The following is a 24409-nucleotide window of genomic DNA, read 5'->3' on the forward strand; positions in this document are numbered from 1 at the left end:
ATAACAATACATAAACAGACACATATCAATGTATACTACTAATAGAACATATTAATTCAGAGAATTCCAGTTAATTTTATCATTATATAGTTAGGTATAATAGTACCTAGCCTCACTATCCACCTTGATTCCTTAATCAACAGAGCTTTAGCTCTGTCACCTCCCCTGAGAGATGCAGGCACATGGTCGATCATAAAGTATTTTATCGAATCTTGGGGGTGCTTATATTCCAAATAATGGCGGGCCACTTGTTGGGCCACGTCCTTACCATTGAAGATCAACCTTAGCGCAGATCTATGCGCATTCATACGCTCTTTACATTTACGTGTGGTCTGCCCCACATAGTGTAAACCACAAGGACAGACCACCACGTAAACCACAAACGACGTATTGCATGTTAAGACATGTCGAATATCAAAGACCTTATCTGAATGGGGATGTTTACATTTCTTACATGGCACCATGAACTTGCAGGTAGTGCAACCATTACAGCTATAACAACCGGGCGGTTTTCTATACACATTAGGCACTACTGGCTCATTACGCCCAGAGATATCCGAATGCATTAGACTATCCCGCAAGGTAGTGCCACGTCTAAATGCAGCCACAGGTCTGAGTTTACTGAACATGGGCAATTCCTTATCTGAGCAAACAATAGGCCATAACGCCATAAACGCTCTTTATGATCGACTATGTGCCTGCATCTCTCAGGGGAGGTGACAGAGCTAAAGCTGTTGATTAAGGAATCAAGGTAGATAGTGAGGCTAGGAACTATTATACCAGCAGGCCACAATGATAAAATTAACTGGAATTCTCTGAATTAATATGTTCTATTAGTAGTATACATTGATATGTGTCTGTTTATGTATTGTTATTCGTCATCATGTTTCCATTGTGGTTATGTATGTTCTTACATTGTATATTCTGTCTGTGTTTTATAGTGGCCATGCCTACAGAGATTTCTGGGTGACCTGGGACCGCTGGAGCTGCTGACAGGGGAGAGGACAGAGCTAGAACGCATCAGCACCCAGGTGGAACGCATGCTTGCGGTCACCGGGGCAACACTGTGAGCTTCCTCCGGAGGTGCGTCACGATGTGAGACTTCCAGTCAGCAGATTGCGGATCCTGCGGTGTCTGGCGGCATGACTGAGGAGAGTTAAGCTGGGTAAGTGCGGCATTGCACTGTTGCTGATATTTTATTGTCAAGTGTGGTCCTGAGGATGGGGTGGATACCTCGAAAGTACTTGACCTGAATACACTTTTTTTGCTACATCGCTTTCTCCGAGTACCTATCTCTTTGGGGAGTTATGGATGCTTTGGATTGCTGCATCAGAGCATGTGGTATTATTGAACGGAGTGCCGGCCTATTGTGATTGTTTTATATAGATTGTTTTATATATATATATATATATATATACACACACCGCAAAAGTTCCAAAGATTTGGAGGTGCACTCTCACAAGGAAAACTCTCGTATCAGCTTCTCATTTAGATCACCATTATTTTATTGTCGACGTTTCGGTCTGGTCACAGGCCTTTATCAAGACAGGTGATGTAATATGTCACATATTCAATGCTTTTGACAAATGAGTTTAATCTGCAAATAGACAGTAATAACAATTACAAACGGTAAGACTCACCGGCCCCTATAGGGGCCAATTCACAGAAACAGACCCGCCACCAATTTCCACCATAAAGGTGATGAAAACATTCAGTAAAGGTGTACAGATGAAGTGTGTCCACAAATACCTTGAGGACCTACTGTTATTCACAAGCTCTTGCAAGGGTCACAAAGTCACATGATTTTAAAATCATACTTGTAAAAAATCCATACTGTGAAAAAAGAACCAATACATATTGCCATAAGTCCGTGTATGATTTACAAACCAATACCTATCTAACCATATTCAACAGAATTAATGGTGATACCAAGCTATTTAGAATACCTGGCTCAGGTGGCCTAGATGCATGGATGCAGCAGCTTCAGTGGGGAGGCTAACGACTATAGCCGTCCAGCTACAAGTAGCGATCTGTACAAACAACAGTAGCTTAGGTATCTAGTATCACATTTACAATCATGGAAACCTCACTCAGGGATAAAAAACGCATATAAGTACTCACATCTGACAGGAGCCGCTGGCACGCACTGCTGCATGCTGCCTCACTGTCTGTGAACTCTATTTAAGCTCCCCGGACTGGAAGTGCTCCCAGTTACCGGAAGTTGCTGTTATCGGTAAAGCAAACTCCAAATAACTACTTTTTACCATCCCTTAAACAAGAGACTAGGTCAGGGGTGGGCAATTATTTCAGCTGAAGGGCCACTTAACACTTTCCAATGAGTATTCGAGGGCCGCCATAGGCATGTGCCAAAAATATAGGGGTGTGGCTTCATGGGGAAGGAGCGTGGCCACAAAACAATACAGATTCATATTAGGCTGCACAACAGCCTCTATTATTCAAATTACTCTGCACAGTAGGTAGAGGTCCCTTTTACACATTACGGCAGGTAGAGCCCCCTTTTACACATTACGGCAGACAGAGCCCCCTTTTACACATTACGGCAGGCAGAGTCCCTCCTTTTACATATTATGGCAGACAGAGCCCCCTTTTACACACAACTTTGAGAGGAGGGGGGTAATCGGGCGTTACAGACATGGCTCTCTGTCAGCTTTGGTGGGGGTGGACTTTAAGTTGTGGCAGGGAGGAGTGGGGGCGGATGTGGGGCATTACAGCCCACAGGTCACTATAAGCTTTTGGGGTGGGTTGGATTTTAAGATGCTGCGCTGGTATTGAGAGGGGGAGTGGGCTCGGGCATAACGGCTCAACCTCACAGTAAACTCCTGCGGCTGCGGGGGGATCGGGCGTTACAGCCTGTGGGTCACATGCTCAAGATCAGGAGGACGGCTTTAAATTGCAGCAGCGACATGGGGATGGGAAGGGGGGTCGGGCATTACAGCCCGCGGCTCACCATTAACTCCGGCGGCAGCAGGGGGATCGGGCAGTATTGCCCGCGGCTCACACTCCATCAGGGGTAGGGGGTGTTCACTGGTCAGGCTGCACTGTAAACTGCGCGCATGTTGTTGGGACGCTCAGTAGAACCTGAGGGGGTGGTGTCTGGGCTCTGGCGGCAGAGTTGGTGGGATCGGGCATTCTCTATCCCCCCCCTCCCATGAACTTATATGGCAGTCTCTATGCCGCCCACCCCCCTCCCCTGGACCCATATAGCAGCTTTTAAACAACAGACTCCCTCCCTTCCTGGACACAGGTTGCTGTTTACTCCCCCTACTCGGGACCCCAGCCCCCCTCAACAGGCAGCGCCAGCTATGAATTTACCAACCTTTGAGTTGTTGTTTTTTTAAGGACAGATCAGCTCCCGCTGCCCGCTGGAGAGCTCAGCTCCCGCTGCACGCTGCCCGCATGAGAGATCCGCTGGCCACTGTACAGATCCACACTCTTCTTGATGTGGATCCGCCCCCCGCACCGCCCAGCGCCTGAGACGTCGGAAAGGAAATCCCGGTCAGCAGCCCCTGTGACGTGACCGGGATTTCCTCAGCGGCACCGCGTCTATCGGAGCTGCTGTAGCGCAATGAGAAGCGGCTCAGCCAGTCGGCCCGCTTGTCATTGCGCACTGGTGGGGGACAGCGGGCCAGGCAGACCTAGTCTAGGGGTGGGCAACATGCGGCCCGCGGGCCGCATGTTGCCCACCCCTAGACTAGGTCATGGATCCCCTAAACAACTGCAGTTATTACCATAAGTTAAATGCAGACAACCAGTTCATCAGAACGGCGCTGTACACCAAGCGCCTTTCAATCCATCACACTTCCGGGCGTGTCAACTCCCGGAAGTGCGTCACTATGCGTTCCATCGCTCGTCAGCGGGGACGCGCGAACCCTGCATCGTCGCGCATTCCATTGCCGGCCAGCGGGGACGCGCTCAGCGGCGCACAGTCTGTCTCTATTGTTGACACTATGGGTGAACTAGTGTTCCCGTGTGTATCAGCATACGGGAGTGTAGCGCTATGCGTTCCTCCTCATATAGTGGTGGAATGCTTAGCAAAACACCACTACTCCCTTTCTAATAATTGTTGAATAAATATATTGATCAATCAGGACCACCTCAATCAAATGTACTTCAAATCTGTAAATACAGAAAAACTACTTACACACAATAGTAGGGAATTAAGAATAGCATTACAACACTTAAGATATTCGTTAATAATGGGTCAACCTATAATCAGGCGTTCCCAATCCTTAACATAGACATCAAACACAATAGTCAAAATTCCACGGTAGATATTATATCCATTTCAACTTTTAAACAGGATCTGTACTATGGGGTAGGTCCCGAAGAGGCCGGTGAGACAATCACAGAGAAGGTCCAAACATCAAAACATAATACATAACAACATATAAACCATGACACATAAGTTAAAAACACATGCCTGTGCATGTGAGGTCTACGGGTGCATGGTAAATCATCAATCCCTATATTAATAGGAGCTCCAGGCTCCAACCCTGTTTACATTCATTGCATAGAAAAGACAATCAAAATTCATCTTCTAATGCCCCTAGGTGCTACCGTATCCACGGCATGGATCCAATAACACTCTCGCTGTCGAAGAGCTAAGGTGCGATCCCCTCCAGTAGGATTCGAAGGAATCCAATCAATGAGCTTGCACTTAAGGCTTGCCACTTGATGCCTAGCTTCCAAAAAATGACGTGCTACCGGCTTGTCTGTCTGACCAGTGAGTATCGCCGTATGGATGGATGACCTGTGATTGGCCATCCGATCGCGGAATGCACGTGTGGTGAGTCCAACATAGTACAAACCACACGGGCATTTTAATATGTATATAACGAAATCAAGGCGGCAATGCAAGTGGTATTTGAGTCTAATCACTTTTCCTGTATGGGGATGGGTGAACGTGGGTCCCACAATCATGGACCTACATGTGGTGCAACCCCCACATGAGAAGCACCCCGGTTTGGCCTGCATCAAGGAGGTCCAGGGGGTCTTACTCTTCGCTTCATCAGGGAACATTCGAGGTCTCATAAGGATTTGTTTTAAATTGGCCCCTCTCCTATAGGCCATCATCGGTACTCCCATCTGTCCAAAGGGCAGACTATCGTCTGTTTGGACGATAGGCCAGTGGCGATGTAATGCCTTTCTCATCTGGGATGAACTTCCGTCAAACTGTGTGGGAAAAACTAGACGTTCCTGAGATTGTTTCTTGGGTCTAGTGCCCATAAACATCTGTTCAGCTTTTTGTAAACAAATACGAAGCTGTTTATTTGAGTAACCTCTCTCTTGGAATCGTGTAGTGATCTCATCACATTGTTCACTTCTGCGTGTCATTTCTGAATTCAATCTCATTACCCTAAGGTATTGTGAAATGGGAAGACTATCCTTTAAAGCAGGCGGATGATGGCTAGTGGCCTGTAACAACTGATTATGATTAGTAGGTTTAGGGAAAAGTGTGGTGGTCAGCTGTGTCCCCGTGTTGATAAGGGTGACATCCAAAAAGTAAATTTCTGTATATGAACAAGAGGCGGTAAACCTAATAGGGCTGGCCAGTGAATTTAATTCATTGACCATTTGTTCAAAAGCAACCTGTGTACCTCTCCATAATAGGAAAATATCGTCAATAAATCTGCGAAAAAAGACAATATTCTGGCCATATCGGGGAAAAATGTGAGTAGCTTCATACCATGCCATAAATAAGTTAGCATACGCAGGGGCCAAATTAGACCCCATTGCCGTACCAGAGGTCTGCATATAAAAATCCTTTTTATACAAAAAGTGATTATTAGTAAGCACTAACTCAACTAGTTCCAACAAAACTTCAGTGGGATAACCAACACAGGGGGTTCTCTCAAATGCTCATCTTAATACTTCCACTCCTTCAGAGTGAGGTATCACTGTGTAGAGCGAGCAGACATCAAGGGTCACCAGTAGAGTTCCACTGGTCACCTTGATGTCCGACACACATTGCAAAAAGTCACCGGTATCTTTCAGATAACTAGGAATCGAATGGACCATGGGTTGTAATACGCTATCCAAAAAGATAGCTAGTGGTTGAAGTAAAGAGCCTTCAGCGGCAATTATGGGCCGTCCTGGAGGGTTCGTAAGTGTCTTATGGATTTTCGGCAACAAATATATGATCGGGCATCGTGGATGCTCAACCGTAAAATATTGTGCTAAATCATCCGTGATCCATCTTTGTGCTAAGCCCCTTTTGATAGCCACATCGATCTTATTTTTTACAGCTAAAACAGGATTGGTTTTAAACCGTGCATAGGTAGTGGTGTCAGAAAGTTGTCTCATGACTTCTTGGTGGTAGTCATACCAGTCTTGGACAACAACTGCCCCACCTTTATTGGCTGGCCGGATTACTATATTAGTTGCATCTTTTAGCTGTTTCAAAGCGATTCGCTCTCTGGGTAGAAGATTGTCATACATTTTTTTAGGTGGTTTACACTTAGTGTCCCGCTGGACCAAATGTATATCTACCGTCAGTCTCTGACTATGCGCCGCTGAGCGTGTCCCCACTGGCCGGCAATGGAATGTGCGACGATGCAGGGTTCGCGCGTCCCCGCTGACGAGCGGTGAAACGCACAGTGACGCACTTCCGGGAGTTCACACGGCCGGAAGTGTGATGGATTGAAAGGCGCTTGGTGTACAGCGCCGTTCTGATGAACTGGTTGTCTGCATTTAACTTATGGTAATAACTGCAGTTGTTTAGGGGATCCATGACCTAGTCTCTTGTTTAAGGGATGGTAAAAAGTAGTTATTTGGAGTTTGCTTTACCGATAACAGCGACTTCCGGTAACTGGGGGGCACTTCCGGTCTGGGGAGCTTAAATAGAGTTCACAGACAGTGAGGCAGCATGCAGCAGTGCGTGCCAGCGGCTCCTGTCAGATGTGAGTACTGATATGCGTTTTTTATCCCTGAGTGAGGTTTCCATGATTGTAAATGTGATACTAGATACCTAAGCTACTGTTGTTTGTACAGATCGCTACTTGTAGCTGGACGGCTATAGTCGTTAGCCTCCCCACTGAAGCTGCTGCATCCATGCATCTAGGCCACCTGAGCCAGGTATTCTAAATAGCTTGGTATCACCATTAATTCTGTTGAATATGGTTAGATAGGTATTGGTTTGTAAATCATACACGGACTTATGGCAATATGTATTGGTTCTCTTTTGACAGTATGGATTTTTTCCAAGTATGATTTTAAAATCATGTGACTTTGTGACCCTTGCAAGAGCTTGTGAACAACAGTAGGTCCTCAAGGTATTTGTGGACACACTTCATCTGTACACCTTTACTGAATGTTTTCATCACCTTTATGGTGGAAATTGGTGGCGGGTCTGTTTCTGTGAATTGGCCCCTATAGGGGCCGGTGAGGCTTACCGTTTGTAATTGTTATTACTGTCTATTTGCAGATTAAACTCATTTGTCAAAAGCATTGAATATGTGACATATTACATCACCTGTCTTGATAAAGGCCTGTGACCAGACCGAAACGTCGACAATAAAATAATGGTGATCTAAATGAGAAGCTGATACGAGAGTTTTCTTTGTGAGAGTGCACCTCCAAATCTTTGGAACTTTTGCGGTATATTTGTGGACCCACCCGGCCCATTGGGAGCACCCACCATTCAATGGACTATCCATATATATGCTAATAAACCATGGTGCACCTAGGTGCAGCAGAGAAGCTCAATCTGTATATACAGTCAGGTCCATAAATATTGGGACATCGACACAATTCTCATATTTTGGGCTCTATACACCACCACAATGGATTTGAAATGAAACAAACAAGATGTGCTTTAACTGCAGACTTTCCGCTTTAATTTGAGGGTATTTACATCCCAATCAGGTGAACTGTGTAGGAATTATAACGGTTTCTATATGTGCCTCCTACTTTTTAAGGGACCAAAAGTAATGGGACAGAGTAAAGAATCCTAAATCAAACTTTCACTTTTTAATACTTTGTTGCAAATCCTTTGCAGTCAATTACAGCCTGAAGTCTGGAACGCATAGACATCACCAGACGCTGGGTTTCATCCCTGGTGATGCTCTGCCAGGCCTCTACTGCAAACGCTTCAGTTCCTGCTTGTTCTTGGGTCATTTTCCCTTCAGTTTTGTCTTCATCTAGTGAAATGCATGCTCAATCGGAATCAGGTCAGGTGATTGACTTGGCCATTGCAAAACATTCCACTTATTTGCCTTAAAAAACTCTTTGGTTGCTTTCGCAGTATGCTTCGGGTCATTGTCCATCTGCACTGTGAAGCGCCGTCCAATGAGTTCTGAAGCATTTTACTGAAAATGAGCAATTAATATTGCCCGAAACACTTCAGAATTCACCCTGCTGCTTTTGTCAGCAGTCACATTATCAATAAATACAAGGGAACCAGTTCCATTGGCAGCCATACATGCCCACGCCATGACACTACCACCACCATGCTTCACTGATGAGGTGGTATGTTTTGGATCATGAGCAGTTCCATTCCTTCTCCATACTCTTCTCTTCCCATCACTCAGGTACAAGTTGATCTTTGTCTCATCTGTTCATAGGATGTTGTTCCAGAACTGTAAAGGCTTTTTTAGATGTTGTTTGGCAAACTGTAATCTGGACTTCCTGTTTTTGTAGCTCACCAATGGTTTACATCTTGTGGTGAATCCTCTATATTTACTCTTGTGAAGTCTTCTCTTGATTGTTGACTTTGACACATATACACCTATCTCCTGGAGAGCGTTCTTGATCTGGGCAACTGTCGTGAAGGGGTTTTTCTTCACCAGGGAAATAATTCTTCTGTCATCCACCACAGTTGTTTTCCGTGGTTTTCTGGGTCTTTTGGTGTTGCTGAGCTCTCCAGTGCATTCTTTCTTTTTAAGAATGTTCCAAACAGTTGATTTGGCCACACCTAATGTTTTTGCTATCTCTATGATGGGTTTGTTTTGATTTTTCAGCCTAATGATGGCTTGCTTCACTGATAGTGGCAGCTCTTTGGATCTCATATTGAGAGTCGACAGCAACAGATTCCAAACGCAAATGTCACACCTGGAATCTACTCCAGACCTTTTACCTGCTGAATTGATGATGAAATAATGAGGGAATAGCCCACTCCTGTCCATAAAATAGCTTTTGAGTCGATTGTCACATTACTTTTGGTCCCTTAAAAAGTTGGAGGCACATATATAAACCGTTGTAATTCCTAAACCGTTCACCTGATTTGGATGTAAATACCCTCAAATTAAAGCGGAAAGTCTGCCTATCTCTTTGGGGATAGATATATATATATATATATATATATATATATAGGAAGGGCCCCTTGATGAAGTCTGTATGACGAAACGCGTTGAGCAGCATTTGACCTCTGACTCAGATAAGCATTTTAACTTTTTGCACTTTATGTCATGTTTTTAAATATGTGTAATTACCTTGTGTCCCATTTTTAGAAAAAGATTGTGAATTCTTAATAAATGTTTTAATTGTTTTAAGTATTTTTAATTTGTTTATAGACACCAGTGGTCGCTACCCCCCATCCTTTTCCTTCCTAAATTCAATTAAATTCAGGGATTTACCATCCCAGTATTACTTGTGGGACCAGCAGACACCCTATATATCGGGAGTGTCAAAGCAGAACAGCCATATATGTTGGATTGCAGAGTCTTTATCTTTGTTTTCATTTGTGGCGCAGTATTTTCCATTTTTTGTGATATATATATATATATATATATATATATATATATATATAATACTTTGTTTAATACCTATTGTTTATCAATAAACTACTATTCACTATTATTGCATTATAACAATGTTGCGCAGTGTCCTTCAAAAGATTACTCTATATTTTCATGGATAGAATGTATGAACCCAATATGTAATGTCTGAAAACATTACAGCCATTAAATTATATTTGAACATATAATTATTATAATTTTTTACATTTTTAAAAGTAGCATGTAGATATGGTTATTTAACATTTTTTATGAGATGCTCTAGAATATTATTTGCATTTATTACAGTACATTTATATTTTATGTTACGAACAGATCTTGAAATTACAAAATCTAGTCTAAAGCATTCTGTGGGAAACTGGATGTCACAGAAAATATGTGGCGGTCAATATTTCATTTATGGGCCACAAGACTGACAGCAATAGCGGAGAATGCAATATTTTTGTTTGAGTAAATAAAAGTGCACCATCATTAAAACCCAAGCAAGAATAGTACATAACATTGTATTATAACCATACTTGCCAACTATAAAATGTTCCCTTCTGGGAGAGTGCATAATGCCACAAATAGCGGATCTATAAAAAGGGGGCAGAGCCCAGTGGCTCGATACTCTGAGAATGGTGTCCTCACGCCCCCAATAGGCACATTTCACTGGGAAGTGGGCGGGTAACCTATTCTACCAGGAGTCTGTCAGGAATCTCCCAAACATTTTTGGGAGAGTCGGCAAGTACTGTATGATCACAGCACAACATTAGCCACTTAACCGAGTATTTTTTTCCAAAAAATGCTCAGAAATTGCCATTTTTTATGAATGAATTAGGTTAAGAACATTTAAAGTATGTCCAATGCAAGTTTCTTTAAAAAGAAACAACACAACATGTTGAAAATATATATATATATATATATATATATATATATATATATATATTTATTTATTTAATCATCGGTGGAAACATTAATGGTTAGAACATAGTGATCATCGATGATCGGAACATCGCGACTTCAGGTCCCCAGCATCAGATCCTCCCTGCAGGTTCTGGAGCTCCTCCAATAGTTGTGGGGCTCCTTTTTTTTTACATTTCCCCAGTGGCTGCTAATGTCTAAAGCCACCTGGGTGGTGGGTGCTGCTGGACTGAGCAATCAGCAGTGATCAGCAGCACAGTAGGCACTGGGGTGGAGTGGGGGGAGGATCAGCAGCACAGCAGGCACTGGGGGGAGGTCCCTCTGACAGCGGCAATTGCAGGAAGCTTCTCTTCCTACAGCCACAAGGTGAGCTTTCTGACTGGTCACATCAGATGCAACCATGTCAGGAAAAGCCCAGCCTGGTGTGGGTGCATATAATGCGACCATACCAGACAAGTGAAGTGGTTAAATTTGCTCTGCTATGTCTGAAGGTAAGCGTTGCTAGTGATAAGATTTGCCACGTTATACCAAAGACAGCTTTTCCATGCAATGCATGAAGCTATTTAACAAGGCTCTCAGGATGCAATAACAGAAGAAAATGAATGAAAAAAATGCTTTATTATTTAAACAAAACATTTTATTCAAGTCAGAATTCTTTGAAAAATATATATTTAAAAAAAATACTTTTTATCTATGAAATATTTTCTTTGTGTATGTTTATTCAGTCGTGTAGCTCCTGTGCATATCCTCTGTGATTCCCTGGCAAAGTGCTAAATTAAACCATATTGCTCCTAACTAGTTTACTTGGAGTCAGTATGATATACCAGCGGCCGACAGCGGCATACCAGTCACCAGTATGCCGGGCAAGCGCCACAGGTTATATTCTCCCTGTATGGGTGTCGTGGACACCCGCAGAGGGAAAATAGCCTGTGTTGCCTGGAATCAGCCCTCGGCATATTACCGCTTGTCGGGATTCCGCCATCTATATTGTGATCGCTGTGATCCCGACTGCCGGTATGTTTACCGCTTCCCGTTTACTCGCCTGCCTCTGCGAGATGTTATTGATAAACTGTAGTGACAGGTGGCATTGCTGCAAGAGAAAACCTTATCACCATACTGTATATTGATAAATAGGCCCAGTGGTGTTTTTGCGTAACAGTTTTCTTTGCACATTACCCAGTGGACGCTTTCAGTCTGACCGATGTCTCACTACAAATGGGTGGGGTGTTTTATGAACAGAAAGAGTAGATACAGTATACATGGAAAGGATTCCCATTACCTTGTAATTCCATTCTAAAGATTCTTCTGTGTGATAGAGCATGAAAATGTCTTCTGAATAATTCAGATTTACCAGTACCTCCAGACAGGGATATTTTAATATGACTTCATTTTTTGTGTTAATGCTATGGGTACAACTGGCCTTTTCTTTGAAAGTAGCCTGGACGAGGGTGCATTTAGATTTTTCAGTCCACACACTAGGAAAACAAAGCACTCAGTTAGGTTTGCTATGAATACAATCTTATCAAATTTACAGATACAGTATGTGTTAACACTGAGCAGGGCTATGTGCTGGCTCTGCCCCCCACACACGTCACATCACGACAGCAGCAGTACGTTGAGCACTCTACAGGCTGCAGTGTGTGTGCCCGCTCTGGGCAGCTTTGTATCAGAGCTACTGGCTGCAGAGTGCCAATCCAGACACCCTGCAAGCCAAATGCAGGTGTCTTACTGCAGTGAGAATGCCGTCCAAGGGCCGCGGACAACTGTACAGCCCTAGTATGCATCAAATAACTGCTGGGTGATTTAGTCATAATCAGGTACAGTAACCCAGGATAATTTCTCCAGATGCCACCTTAAGGTTAAATATCAAATCATTGTGATGGAAAATGGAGACGTGGCTCGCGTTTGAGGCATTGACGTGAAGCAATGCCTCCTTCTGCAGAGACCATGCCCCATTCTCAGGAGCGCAGTCCCAAGTCTTGCTTCAATGATGTTGGGAGGTATGCACTGGTAGGTTAATTGGTTCCCAACAATAAATGAACCCTAGTGTGTAAGTGTGTGCATGTGCATGTATTTAGGTCAGACTGGATGGGCCAAGTGGGTACCTATTTGCTGTCAAATTCTATTTCTATATAACTTCACAGAGATGTATCACTGCCCAAAATATGAAACTGTTATAATAAAAAGAGGCTAGTAGCGCTGGATTAAGGAAGATGTTTGCTGCCGCTTGCTCATACATTTATTAGTAATTAGCCTCTTGAACTATTTCACTTTCAATTTCCTCCAGCCTTCCAGAAATTGATGTATTTTTCTGCATATTTTAGTCTTTAATGTTTCTGTACAGTACAATATGTCCTGCTATTCCAGGATAACTTTCTCATTTTCTTCCTGTTTTGAAAAGTGTGAGAATCAGAAGATGCAATAGAAATTGTGTATCCATTAACAATCATGATCCAGCTTACAAATGCCATACACTTTTAGCATGTCCGGTCAGTGGTGGAGATACTTTAACTTTATTAAGTGCAAGTTGTTACATGTAAATGGTTTTATTTGATTTAAATAAAATTTATTTTCATTTATAAGGTTTTGGTACCACTTTCGCCCACCAGCTACCTCCACTTTAACCGTTGTTTTCACATCCTCTGATAGTGGCATAACTAGAAGTTTTGCTCCCCCAAGCCAAAAAAGTGTCCGACACACCCATGCTCATTGCCAGGGATTGCATGCTCGTTGCTAGCGGTTTCATATGCTCTGGGTGTCATGCTCAATGCCAGGGGTTAATGTTCATTGCCAGGGGTGTAACACGCTTCTGGCATTTCTGGATCATGCTGCAGGGCTGTTCAGGGACAGGGGAGTCAGACGTTAGAGGTCAAGTACGACCTCTAGCACCTGTCTCTTCCAAGGCAGCAGCCATTTTTGGAGGGACTTTAGCAGATTTACATGCGGACAACTAGTCCGCATGGGAACATTCTGTGCCCCGCCCCTCCCCAAACCTGGCGCCTCCAAGCCCCTGCAGTGGCTGCGGGGGGCTGTAGTTAGCCAGTGTCCTCTGCTGTCTGTCTAATGTGCTGCATACTTGCCTACTCTCTCGGAATGGCCGGGAGGCTGACGAAAATCGCATGGCATTCCCGGCCTCCTGGAAGAATAATCAAGTCTGCCGGCCTCCCTCCACAGTCCCCAGCAGTCCCCCCACAGGTGTCGCTGTCCGATGCGGGGACCGATGACGTGATTCATGCTGAATTTCCAGAAAAACACTGTAACATAGCATTTCGTATGCAGATACGGCTGTAGTCACATACTGAATATAGGCATGCCGCATATCATTTAAATCAGCAAAAGCTGCGTGTGCTTTATGGGGGTAATTCTGAGTTGATCGCAGCAGGATCTTTGTTAGTAGTTGGGCAAAACCATGTGCACTACAGGGGAGGCAGATGTAACATGTGCAGAGAGAGTTAGATTTGGGTGTGGTGTGTTCAATCTGCAATCTAAATTGCAGTGTAAAAATAAAGCAGCCAGTATTTACCCTGCACAGAAACAATATAACCCACCCAAATCTAACTCTTTCTGCAAATGTTATATCTGCCTCCCCTGCAGTGCACATGGTTTTGCCCAACTGCTAACAAATTTCCTGCTGCGATCAACTTGGAATTACCCCCTATATTCGCAGAGCAATGCATTTAAACAGAAAAGGTCGCACATAAAAACTCTGCGCTGCCGAGTGTGCATGGTGTGGGTAAAAGGACTGTTTAACATGACTGAAGCAAGGATGTAGGAGGACGCATCTGCAGAATCTGATTGGATGCAATGGGCAACATTGTTATTTATCTTTTTTACAAGGTTTGCTAAATCTACATTTTGATTTTGTATCATCACTTTGCAGAGTGCCCTCATACTCTATTGCTGAAGTTACACCAAATAGCCCTGCTCAGTGCACCAGGTCTCGGTAAGTGCCGGCATCAGGGCTAATTGGATAGGCTCCAGCAAATCACTTATCCACGGATAATTAGATACCGTCTTTAGTGTATTAGGACACATATGTACTTCTGCTTCCAGAAGACTATGGGGGTTATTCAGGTTTGTTAGCAATCCAAAAACATAAGCAATATAGTTTCTGTGCAAGGTAAATACTGGCTGCTTAATTTCTACACTGCAATTTAGATTTTAGTTTGAACACACCTCAACCAAATCTAATCTCTCTGCACATGTTACATCTGTCCCACTTCCAGTGCAGCATGGTTTTTCCCAATTGCTTACTTTTTTGCTTTGCTAACAAACCTGAATAAGGCCCCATATCACTGCTAGTCAATTGTACTAATAACATTAGAAAAAAAATACTGCAAAATATATTTTTCCCTTTCCACAGTATGTGTTACGTTTTCCAATACTGCCTGCCATGCTATTCCTGCCATGTTAAGTGTTTTGTTTTCCAATGTATTATGTATTATGTTTGATGGATCATACTGTGAAAATGTTGCCCTGAGTTGGCAGGCCTTTGAACTCTGCGGTGTGAATAATTAAGCACAGCTACAGCTGTGGGTGGTGAAACATAAATGTTTTGAAATGTGTTTATTGTATATTATTCTGTTTTATGAGAAACAGTTTTAATCAGATTCACTGTATAAGGTAAATAAGTAAAATATACCTTTTAAGATATTTAGGCAGCACGGTGACTCCGAGTAGAAAGAATATCATTACTGAACATATAATCATTCCAATGCCCAGGCACACTGCTCGCGTCTCCCCACGCTTTTGGGCCATGAAAAGTTTCTTTCCCATCTTGCATGCATTTATGTCCTCTGGCCAACGACTGTTTCATCGATTTAAGGAGCAAATTAAAATTTCCATTCCTATGTAGCTGTGGAAATAAGAATATACAGTATGGGTTACTCTCTCCATGGAAAGTATGGCACATACAATAACAGTGTGAACATAAAAACGTATAGCAGTCATCTGATGGATAGAAAGAATGGACTGATCATTGCATAAAACATAACAGTGGTCAATATTTTTGAATATTATCCAATCAGAGCTGATTTCATGGAAGAGGTAATAACGGTCACCACCACAGCAGAGTACAATGCATTTTACTGATAGACTTATTGCTGTAGTTATGTAAATGTGTTGCTGCATTAGGTGGCTGCAAATTAGCTCCTGACGTAGTTCCCCAAGACACCTCTCCTACTGCCCACTCCAACAAAGGTCAGCAGATCTCCAAACTGTAGCATTGGGGGAATTGTATCAAACTTTCTAGAGTGGAGATGTGGACAAGTTGCCCATAGCAGTCAACCAGCTGCTAGTTAGTATTTATCAAGTACTGTACATTCTATAAAAGGTAGAAGGTGATTAGTTGTTATTGATTGGCTAATTGGGCAACTTATCCACTTGTGCACATCTCCACTCTTTAGATGGCTTGATACATCTCCCCCATAGACTGGAAAGGCTAGCATATATCACCATTCTTCATACAACATCAGCTCCTACCCATTAAATGTCATTATGGACTGCAGTAGTTAGAGAAACATAGAAATTGACGGCAGATAAGAATCACTCGGCCCATCTAGTCTGCCTAAGTCGGTATGGTTTGAATCTGAACTACATTTTGGAACTTGTGCTTAGTTCACTGATTGACTGAAATGAACAAAGGTCAAGTGCACAACTTCCAGGCCCTTACACACGGAGGAAGATGTACGAAACAGTGAAAAATGCGTAAAAGTGAGCTAGTGGAGAAGTTGCCCATGGCAAAAATTAAAACATTAGGGTAACATTGATCAAGTGCATTTTTTAAAATTATAAGCAGCAGCTGATTGGTTGCCATGGGCAACTTCTCCACTGAGTTACTTCTCTTTTCATTGCTTCATACATCTACATAACTGTTCCTCATGCACATGCACACTTATTTGCCTTTATAGCACAGACTATTGCTTGTATGTGCCCAAGGGCGCAGCCAGTACTATTTGGGGCCCCATAGCAACATTTTGAAGGGGCCCTTGTTCCAAAGCTTCTAGAGAGATGCCCCATAGTAGTGCCTTAGTTCATATTATGTCACACTGTAGGGCTGCCAGTACACAGTATGCAACACACTACCCTCAATTCACATTATGACATAAGTGCTCCCAGTTCATATTATACCACACTATAGTGCCTCCACTTCATATTATGCCACGTTACAGTGTCCTCAGTTCATATTTTGGCACACTGTAGTGTTTCCACTTCCTATTGTTCCACATTACAGTGCCCCCAGATTACATTATGCCATACTATAGTGTCTCCACTACATATTGTGCCACATTAGTGAGCCAGTTAATATTATACCACACTATAGTGCATCCAGTACATATTATGTCACCTCACTGTGCCCCAGTTCATATTATGTATCATTATAATGCTCTTCAGTTCATGTTATACCATATTAGAATGAGCAGGCCCAAGGGTGTGTGGCATATCGATCCTGAGTGATACCCCTTTTTTGGAAATATAGGAAAGGGTTACAGGCTGTGGCTTGTGTCACTTGATGAACTGTGACAGTCTAGGATTCTACAATGACAGTCTGGGCGCTAGGCTGTGCAAAACGAAAGCAGCCTGGAGGGTGTTGAGACCCAGGAGAATCTGTGTGTGCCTGAGAGGAGAGCGGAAAAAAGGAGAGATGATATAAGCTGCAGTGAGGGGATGTGACGTCAGACGCCAGAGAAGCCTGCTCAGAGTGAGACTGTACCTGACAGAGCTGAAGCGGCGTGGTCTGGGCAGAGAGTATTCCACATGCGGTGGTAGAGTGCAGCTCAGCAACAGAGAGAAGAGAAGCGGAGCAGTGTGTTCGTGCCACCGAGTATCCGAATGACGCTGACCAGAGCAGAGGAGACACGGGCAGCGCGGCGCGTCACCATCTGATAAGCGGTGCTGATGTGAAGTGGTCCCTGCGTAACAGATCATCGCTACAGTCGTGGGACACGTGAGTCTGGCAAACCTAGACACTGAGGTGTGAGGTACGCAGCACAGTGCGGTGGGGCAGTAGAAAAGACTGCAGTTCTGGCCTTGCCAGTGGAGCAACTGAAAGCCTGGGATAAAACCTATGACACTGCAGTATAATAAAGTGACTGTGCATGAGTGCAAAGCTCCTTGATTAGTCTTCACAGTGGCACAACACAACAATTGAATTACCTATCCTACGGTGAACCCCAAGATTGGCAGGACACATTTATAGTCAAAGAGACTCTGGTTATTAGTGACTGAAGAATCGCAGTTGTTTAAATCACATTGGTAATAGACAGTGACAGAACGATACCCCTTCAGAGGGAATTCTACAGAGGCCACACAAACTGAGATTTACATTACGGTCAGTGCCATTGTTTGGGCCCACACTGGATACTGCCCATATTATTGCGCTTGGCGACATCTTAAACTGCCACTGTCAGTACTTGTGTGTCATAAAGGAAGCAAGGTCAGGCGACAGACTGTAGCCCTAAAACCCTGTGCACAGGTGCAAGTTACAAAGTGGGGCATACACAAATATATATGATTTTATGTGTGTTCGGGTACCCGATATTAACAGTTATACAGTAATTGAGATTTGATTGAGGTAATTAACTGATGCTGTGTTTAACGATTACTCTTCCTAAGATATTAAACTAATTGAACCGGTGGGTTCAGGGAAAAGTCAGAGAGTTGAACAGTTCTAACCCTAACTCTGCAGAGTATAATTGGCACATGTATTAAGGCCCAATGGTGAAGCAATTTTATAGTGATCCCTGAGTGATTGTGCTGAGAGTTAATTTGCACGAAATAATAGTTAATCAGTAATAGAGAAGTGATTATCAAATCAGAAAGGAGTGAGTTGTAAGCAGCAAGTATCATAGACAGATCCAGGTTCAAAGGGTTGTCTAAGTTGTAATCAATTGTGTCATATTTTATAAGGCGCCCATAATTTTATCGCAATTGACATAAACACTTCTTTAAGCTAGCTTATCACTAAAATAACGACACACTAAAATAACGACACGAAGACGGTTAGCTGTAGTTAAAGGTCAGACGATATTTATTGATCGCTGACCTGTTCTTTAAACTATAATTGTAATTGAATTAATTTTATATTGGAGGATGGCAAAGGACCAGTCGCTACCAGACACCAGCTCCAGTCCCTTGGATGAAATCCAACCACCAAGGAGGGGAGTACCCAAACCCCGCCTCCTCCCTGCATAACCCGCATTGTGCAGGACTCACCACTCTTTTCTCTGGCAAACGTTCGGTTCCCGCAGGGGAACGTCTAAATGTCCAACCGCAAGGTAAGGACACACCTGCCGTCCTTCTAAAGAGGGTGCCCCACAATGACCACTTATGCCCATCTGACCGCTGGTTGGTAGCGACTTCCCGCCAATCTGGCTGTCAAGAGCCCACCAAGAAAGACAAGATGTAGGGGAAAAAAATATAGTCAGGGCGGGCGGGAGGGCATTCCAAAATGGCAAGAGGAAGTCTGAGTCACATGACCATGGCTTATATATTATTCCAAGACCAACCCCTAAACCCTTGATGGACAGCCCTATAATCCTATAGGAAAATACCCAAGAACACACTGATCTGCCTAGCAACTGCTTAGTCACAAACAACCAATCACAAAAAATTGGGCTCTTATATGGCTTCAGGCTTATGCAGCCTTCAGCTTATCTTATCATTGTGATTGCCTATCTTTGATGAATCATACACCAAATCCTGCATCAAATAAACGCATGTTATTAGTGAATGTTGTCTCTCATATGTAAGAAAAGGTGTCACTCGCATTCCCAGACCTCTCCGTGAAGAAAACAGAGATGACAACGCACCATTGTATTTCGGTAAGAGTATTGCTAACAAGGGGCAACCTGAGGGTACCACAGGTGTCACTAGGGTTGCCACCTCGTGCATCATCGATTCCTGGAGATCCATTCCCTGACCCCCACCATTCCCCCACCCCCACCCCCACCCCCACGACACCAAGCAATGTTCATGTAAATAAAATGATGTACCATGTTTATAAAATAGTAAATATGTATTTTATTAGAAATACACCAAATTTTGAAAAAACTACTTTTATATAGACAAAAAGTCCAGAACAGTTTGGTACGCACCTTTTTTAAAATTTGTATTCTACTTCTTAAAGCTATATTTTATTATTTATTTATTAGCAGTTTCTTATATAGCGCAGCATATTCCGTTGCGCTTTACAATTAGAACAACAGTTATAGAACAAAACTGGGCAAAGACAGACAGCCAGACAGAGGTAGGAAGGCCCTGCTCGCAAGCTTACAATCTATAGGGAAATAGGCATTGATACACAAGGATAGATGCTACCTGTTACATAATTGTTCCCCAGATTGCTAGGTTCTTAATGGGTTGTATGATATGATCACCCAGCAATGTTGGAAGACAAAATGTGAGTTTATGTGGACTGTACAGAGGGGATGTAACTTGATAGGGAAGCATTGAAGGTTATGTGTGTGGGTCTGAAATTTGGTAGGCTTGTCTGAAGAGATGAGTTTTCAGGGAACGTTTAAAGATTTGGAGACTAGAGGAGAGTCTTATTGTGCGTGGGAGTGCATTCCACAGGTAAAGTCCTGTAATTTTGAGTGGGAACAGGTAATGCATGTGGATGAGAGACGCAGATCTTGTGCAGAGCGGAGAGGTCTGGTAGGGAGATATTTTGAGATGAGTGAGGAGATGTATGATGGTGCAGTTTGGTTAATAGCCTTGTATGTAAGTAAAAGTATTTTATATTTGACACGGTATATATATATATACATATATTTATCATGTGAAGGCACAGACTTTAATATGTCTGGCTTTGAACAAACAAATGCATGGAACCAGTGGCGTAAGTTTGCCCCAGTCGCCCGGAGGCATGATAAATGTTGGTGCCCCCCCCTACATATTGTATACACACACACCCTTCATATGTAGCTATCCGGCACTCATGTTGAACAGTAGTAGCGTGCTCAGCTGCCTTTCCAAATAGTAATACAGATACACATACAAAGTGGACGGCACTCCAAGTCAGTCATCACAATAAAATAGACACCAGCATACCGTTATAGCACACCTACAGTACTCCTTCACCCATCAGCGTGTCACAATGTAGATGCTTTGGCGCAGTGGTGTGCCGATATGCAGTATATATATATATAAAAAACACACAAACGCCTCTTAAACACACACACAAACGCCACTTTCACTTAAACACACACACACCTCTCACTTACACTCACGCCTCTTACTTACACATGCCTCCTTAGCTTAAACACACACATGCCTCCTTCGCTTAAACGCATACACCTCCTTCGCTTAAACACACACAATCCTCACTTACTCACACACACCTCTCACTTACACAAACGCCTCTCACTTACACATGCTTCCTTCACTTAAACTCACACACACACAAACACCCCTCCTTCATTTAAACTCACACACACACTTCCTTCACTTAAACACACAAACATGCCTCTTTCACTTACACACACACACATATGCCTCTCTCACACATACACACCAGTGACGTGCGGTGAGGTCACTGGTTGGGGAGGCACTGGCAGCTAACAAGCCCCCCCCCCCCGGAAAAAAAAAAAGCGTGGTCCCCCAACACATCAGTAAAACCAGCACTAGGCAGAACCAGCCAGGGGGAGTAATGCCATAGCAGGGGAGACACTCAGTGTGGTGTCCCCCTGCCATAACATTAATCTGCCCCCCCAGCCAGTCAGCCCAGGGTTGGAATTCCTCGGAAAGTGGGAACCCCAAAAAATAAAAATGGGGTCCCCCCTCCCGAGCAATAACCAGCACTGGGCTGATAGCCCAGTGCTATGCCCCGCACCCCTGGTGGCGGTGGGTGCAGGGTTCATTGTGTGTTAATATTATTCTTTACAGGTGGCCTACAGGTCCCAGCAAGCCTGCCCCAGCATGCTGGCACTTGGAGAACCACAAGTGCCAGCATGCCCGGACATAAAGGGCCTGCTGGCACCTGTAGTCCACCTGCAAAGAATAGTAATATTGTTCTTTACAGGTAGCCTACAGGTCCCAGCAAGCCTGCCCCAGCATGCTGGCACTTGGAGAACCACAAGTGCCAGCATGCCCGGACATAAAGGGCCCGCTGGCACCTGTAGTCCACCTGTAAAGAAAATATTAAAATAAAACACCACACGTCTTGAAAATAAGCTTTATTAAACTGGGTCTTCACCTGGGGGCGGCGGCCTTTAAGCTCTTTTGCGTGGCCGCCGCCTTCCCAGGGCTTCCGGCGTCTTCACCTGGGGGGCGCCACGCCCCCAGGGCTTTCAGCGTCTTCACCTGGTGGGCGGCGGCTGCTAAGCTCTTTTGCATAGCCGCCGCCCAGCCAGGACTTCCGGCGTCTTCTTTCTTCAGGAGCTCTTCACTGCTCCTCCTCCGCCGTCGGACTGACTCTCCTCCGCCTCGCGCTGACTTATATAAGTCAGCCGGAGGGGGCGGGGCGATGATGCGGCGAGCCAATTGGCTCGCGGCGGCCATCTTGAATTTAAAAAATGACGCTGAGGCGCCATTTTTGAAACTGGAACCGCTCCGCTGCCAAACTCTGCAGGATAAAGGTAAATTTCCGCCGCCGCAACCCGCCACCCGCACCGCCGCCGCCCGCACCACCGCCGCACCCCGCCGCCCGCACCATCGCCGCATCCAGCCGCCCGCACCTCCTCCGCCAGCGTCGCCCACACAGTGATTGACAGCGGATCCAGTGACGGATCCGCTGGCCAATCACTGTGGTCTCACTGACAGGGACGTGCTTTCATAGGTTGAAAGCACGTCCCTGTATGAAAGCGGCACCACTAATGGTGCCGCTTTCCCATATATTTTCAATGGGCTTTTACAGCCCATGGCTAGTCCCCGCCCGTGCCCGCCCCCCGCTCCCCATACTTTCCCCAGTGACAACGGGAGGCACCACGATCGGTGCCTCCCAAACACAAAAAGAAAACAGCAATGCAAAGAATAATATTAAGAAGATACATATGACACAGAATATGTGTCATATGCATCTTCTTTGTATTATCTTAATCATTAATGACAGGGGAGGCACTGCCTCCCCTGCCTCCCCTGACTGCACGTCCCTGATACACACACACATCTCCCTTACACGCACACAACCTCTTTCACTTAAAAACACACACACACAAACAAAAACAAACACATGCTTCCTACACACACACACACACACACACACACACACACACACACACACACACACACACACACACACACACACACACACACACATCACTTAAACATGCACACATCACTTAAACATGCACACAAAAAACACAGTGCTGCCAACATTTATTAAACTACACACACACCCACAGTGCAGCTTGAGGCAAGTGCTGCCAGTGCCTACCTGCTGCTATCAGCCCAACGGAAGAACAGAGAGCATCACTCGGCCAGCTCATCTGGAAGGGCCTGGCAGGAGCTGCGTTCTGGAGCTCCCCCTAGCTGTAGCCACAGCCAGCTCTCTGTATATAGTAGGAGGCAGCTTCCGTGTCACTGATACGAAAGCTCCTCGCAGCGAACGATCTTCAGGGTCAGGCAGCGAGAGACAGTGGAGAAGATGTGCCCCCTTGAGGTCAGGAGCCCGGCGGCAGCCGACTCCACTGCCTCCCAGAGTTCCGCCCCTGCATAGAACTCTTTTCAGTCCATTTTAAAGTTTATAAAAGTCAGAACTTCTGCTTTCATGTGCGCTTCATTCAGGCGGTTTCTCTACTTACACCAAATATCATTTACAATGCTGAAAGTGCGCTCGCAGGCACCATTTGAAACAGGGATGGAGAGAACAAAACATACAATCTTTTTTAGTTCTGTACCTACTCCCTCATCAAGTTTTGAGAAAAATTGCTTCTTTAATATGTTACTTTATACATATTCTATTATTATTTTAAAATCCATCCAGTCGTATTCATGAAAAACAGCTTAGCCGTGTTTTGCATGTTGTGCCAAATTGAGCAAAATAGCGAAGATGTAAGTGGACACATTTGTATCTTGCATTAGGCTACTGCATCATAGCCCCAATACAGTACCATGCAAAAACTGCAATTTCCATATGATTTAAATATCAAAGGGCTTGCTAGCTACAGGTATGCCCCCAAACCAGGGGCGGATTTAGGGGTGAGGGCACCACTAGTCACAACATTAACAGCTGCCCCCCTCCCTAATTTTATTTTCTCTTACATCCTTAGGGGATACTGGGGAAGGGCCATAGAACAGGGCCGTAACTACACCTGGCACACAGCGCAGTCGCCCTGAGGGTGCAATTGGCATTTTCCCTGTTCCAAGGGAACTTTAGTCAGCGGCATTGTAATGAGTCAAACGGACTCATTACAAGCCGCCTGAGCAAGGAAAGGAGCAGCAGCTCCGGGGACAGTGGAGAAGGAGGAGGAGGAGGGAGGGGGACTCGGAAGCCGCAGAAGTGCTCTGTAATTGGTGGCAGTGCCGCTGCAGCTGTCCCTCTCCTTCCACATAGGCCAGCCACCGCCGCTGTGAATGCTAGGATAAGGGAAGCGCCTATGTGGAAGAAGAGGGACAGCTGCAGCGGCGCCGCTACCAATTACAGTGCGCTGCTGCGGCTCCCGAGTCCCCCTCCTTCTCCACTGTCCCCGGAGCTGCTGCTCCTTTCCTTGCTCAGGCGGCTTGTAATGAGTCCGTTTGACTCATTACAATGCCGCTGATTAAAGTTCCCTTGGAACGGGGAAAATGCCAGTTGCGCCGTCAGGGCGACTGCGCTG

At 44.6% G+C, this 24409-nt stretch overlaps 1 protein-coding gene across 3 annotated transcripts in view; it reads right to left on the reverse strand.

Moving 5' to 3' along the window:
- The window catches only part of KCNMB1 (potassium calcium-activated channel subfamily M regulatory beta subunit 1), a 228576-nt gene that overhangs the window by 11704 nt on the left and 192463 nt on the right, over positions 1-24409 (reverse strand). For all 3 annotated transcript variants that reach the window (XM_063928307.1, XM_063928308.1, XM_063928309.1), the window contains exons 2-3: positions 15298-15510; positions 11935-12130 (exon numbers count right to left, since the gene is read on the reverse strand). In XM_063928307.1, the coding sequence (XP_063784377.1) occupies positions 11935-12130; positions 15298-15431 (330 nt within the window). In that variant the 5' untranslated portion in view covers positions 15432-15510. The remainder of the gene's footprint in view (positions 1-11934; positions 12131-15297; positions 15511-24409) is intronic.

The sequence above is a fragment of the Pseudophryne corroboree genome, chromosome 6 (assembly GCF_028390025.1).
Source record: "Pseudophryne corroboree isolate aPseCor3 chromosome 6, aPseCor3.hap2, whole genome shotgun sequence".
Taxonomy (NCBI): domain Eukaryota; kingdom Metazoa; phylum Chordata; class Amphibia; order Anura; family Myobatrachidae; genus Pseudophryne; species Pseudophryne corroboree.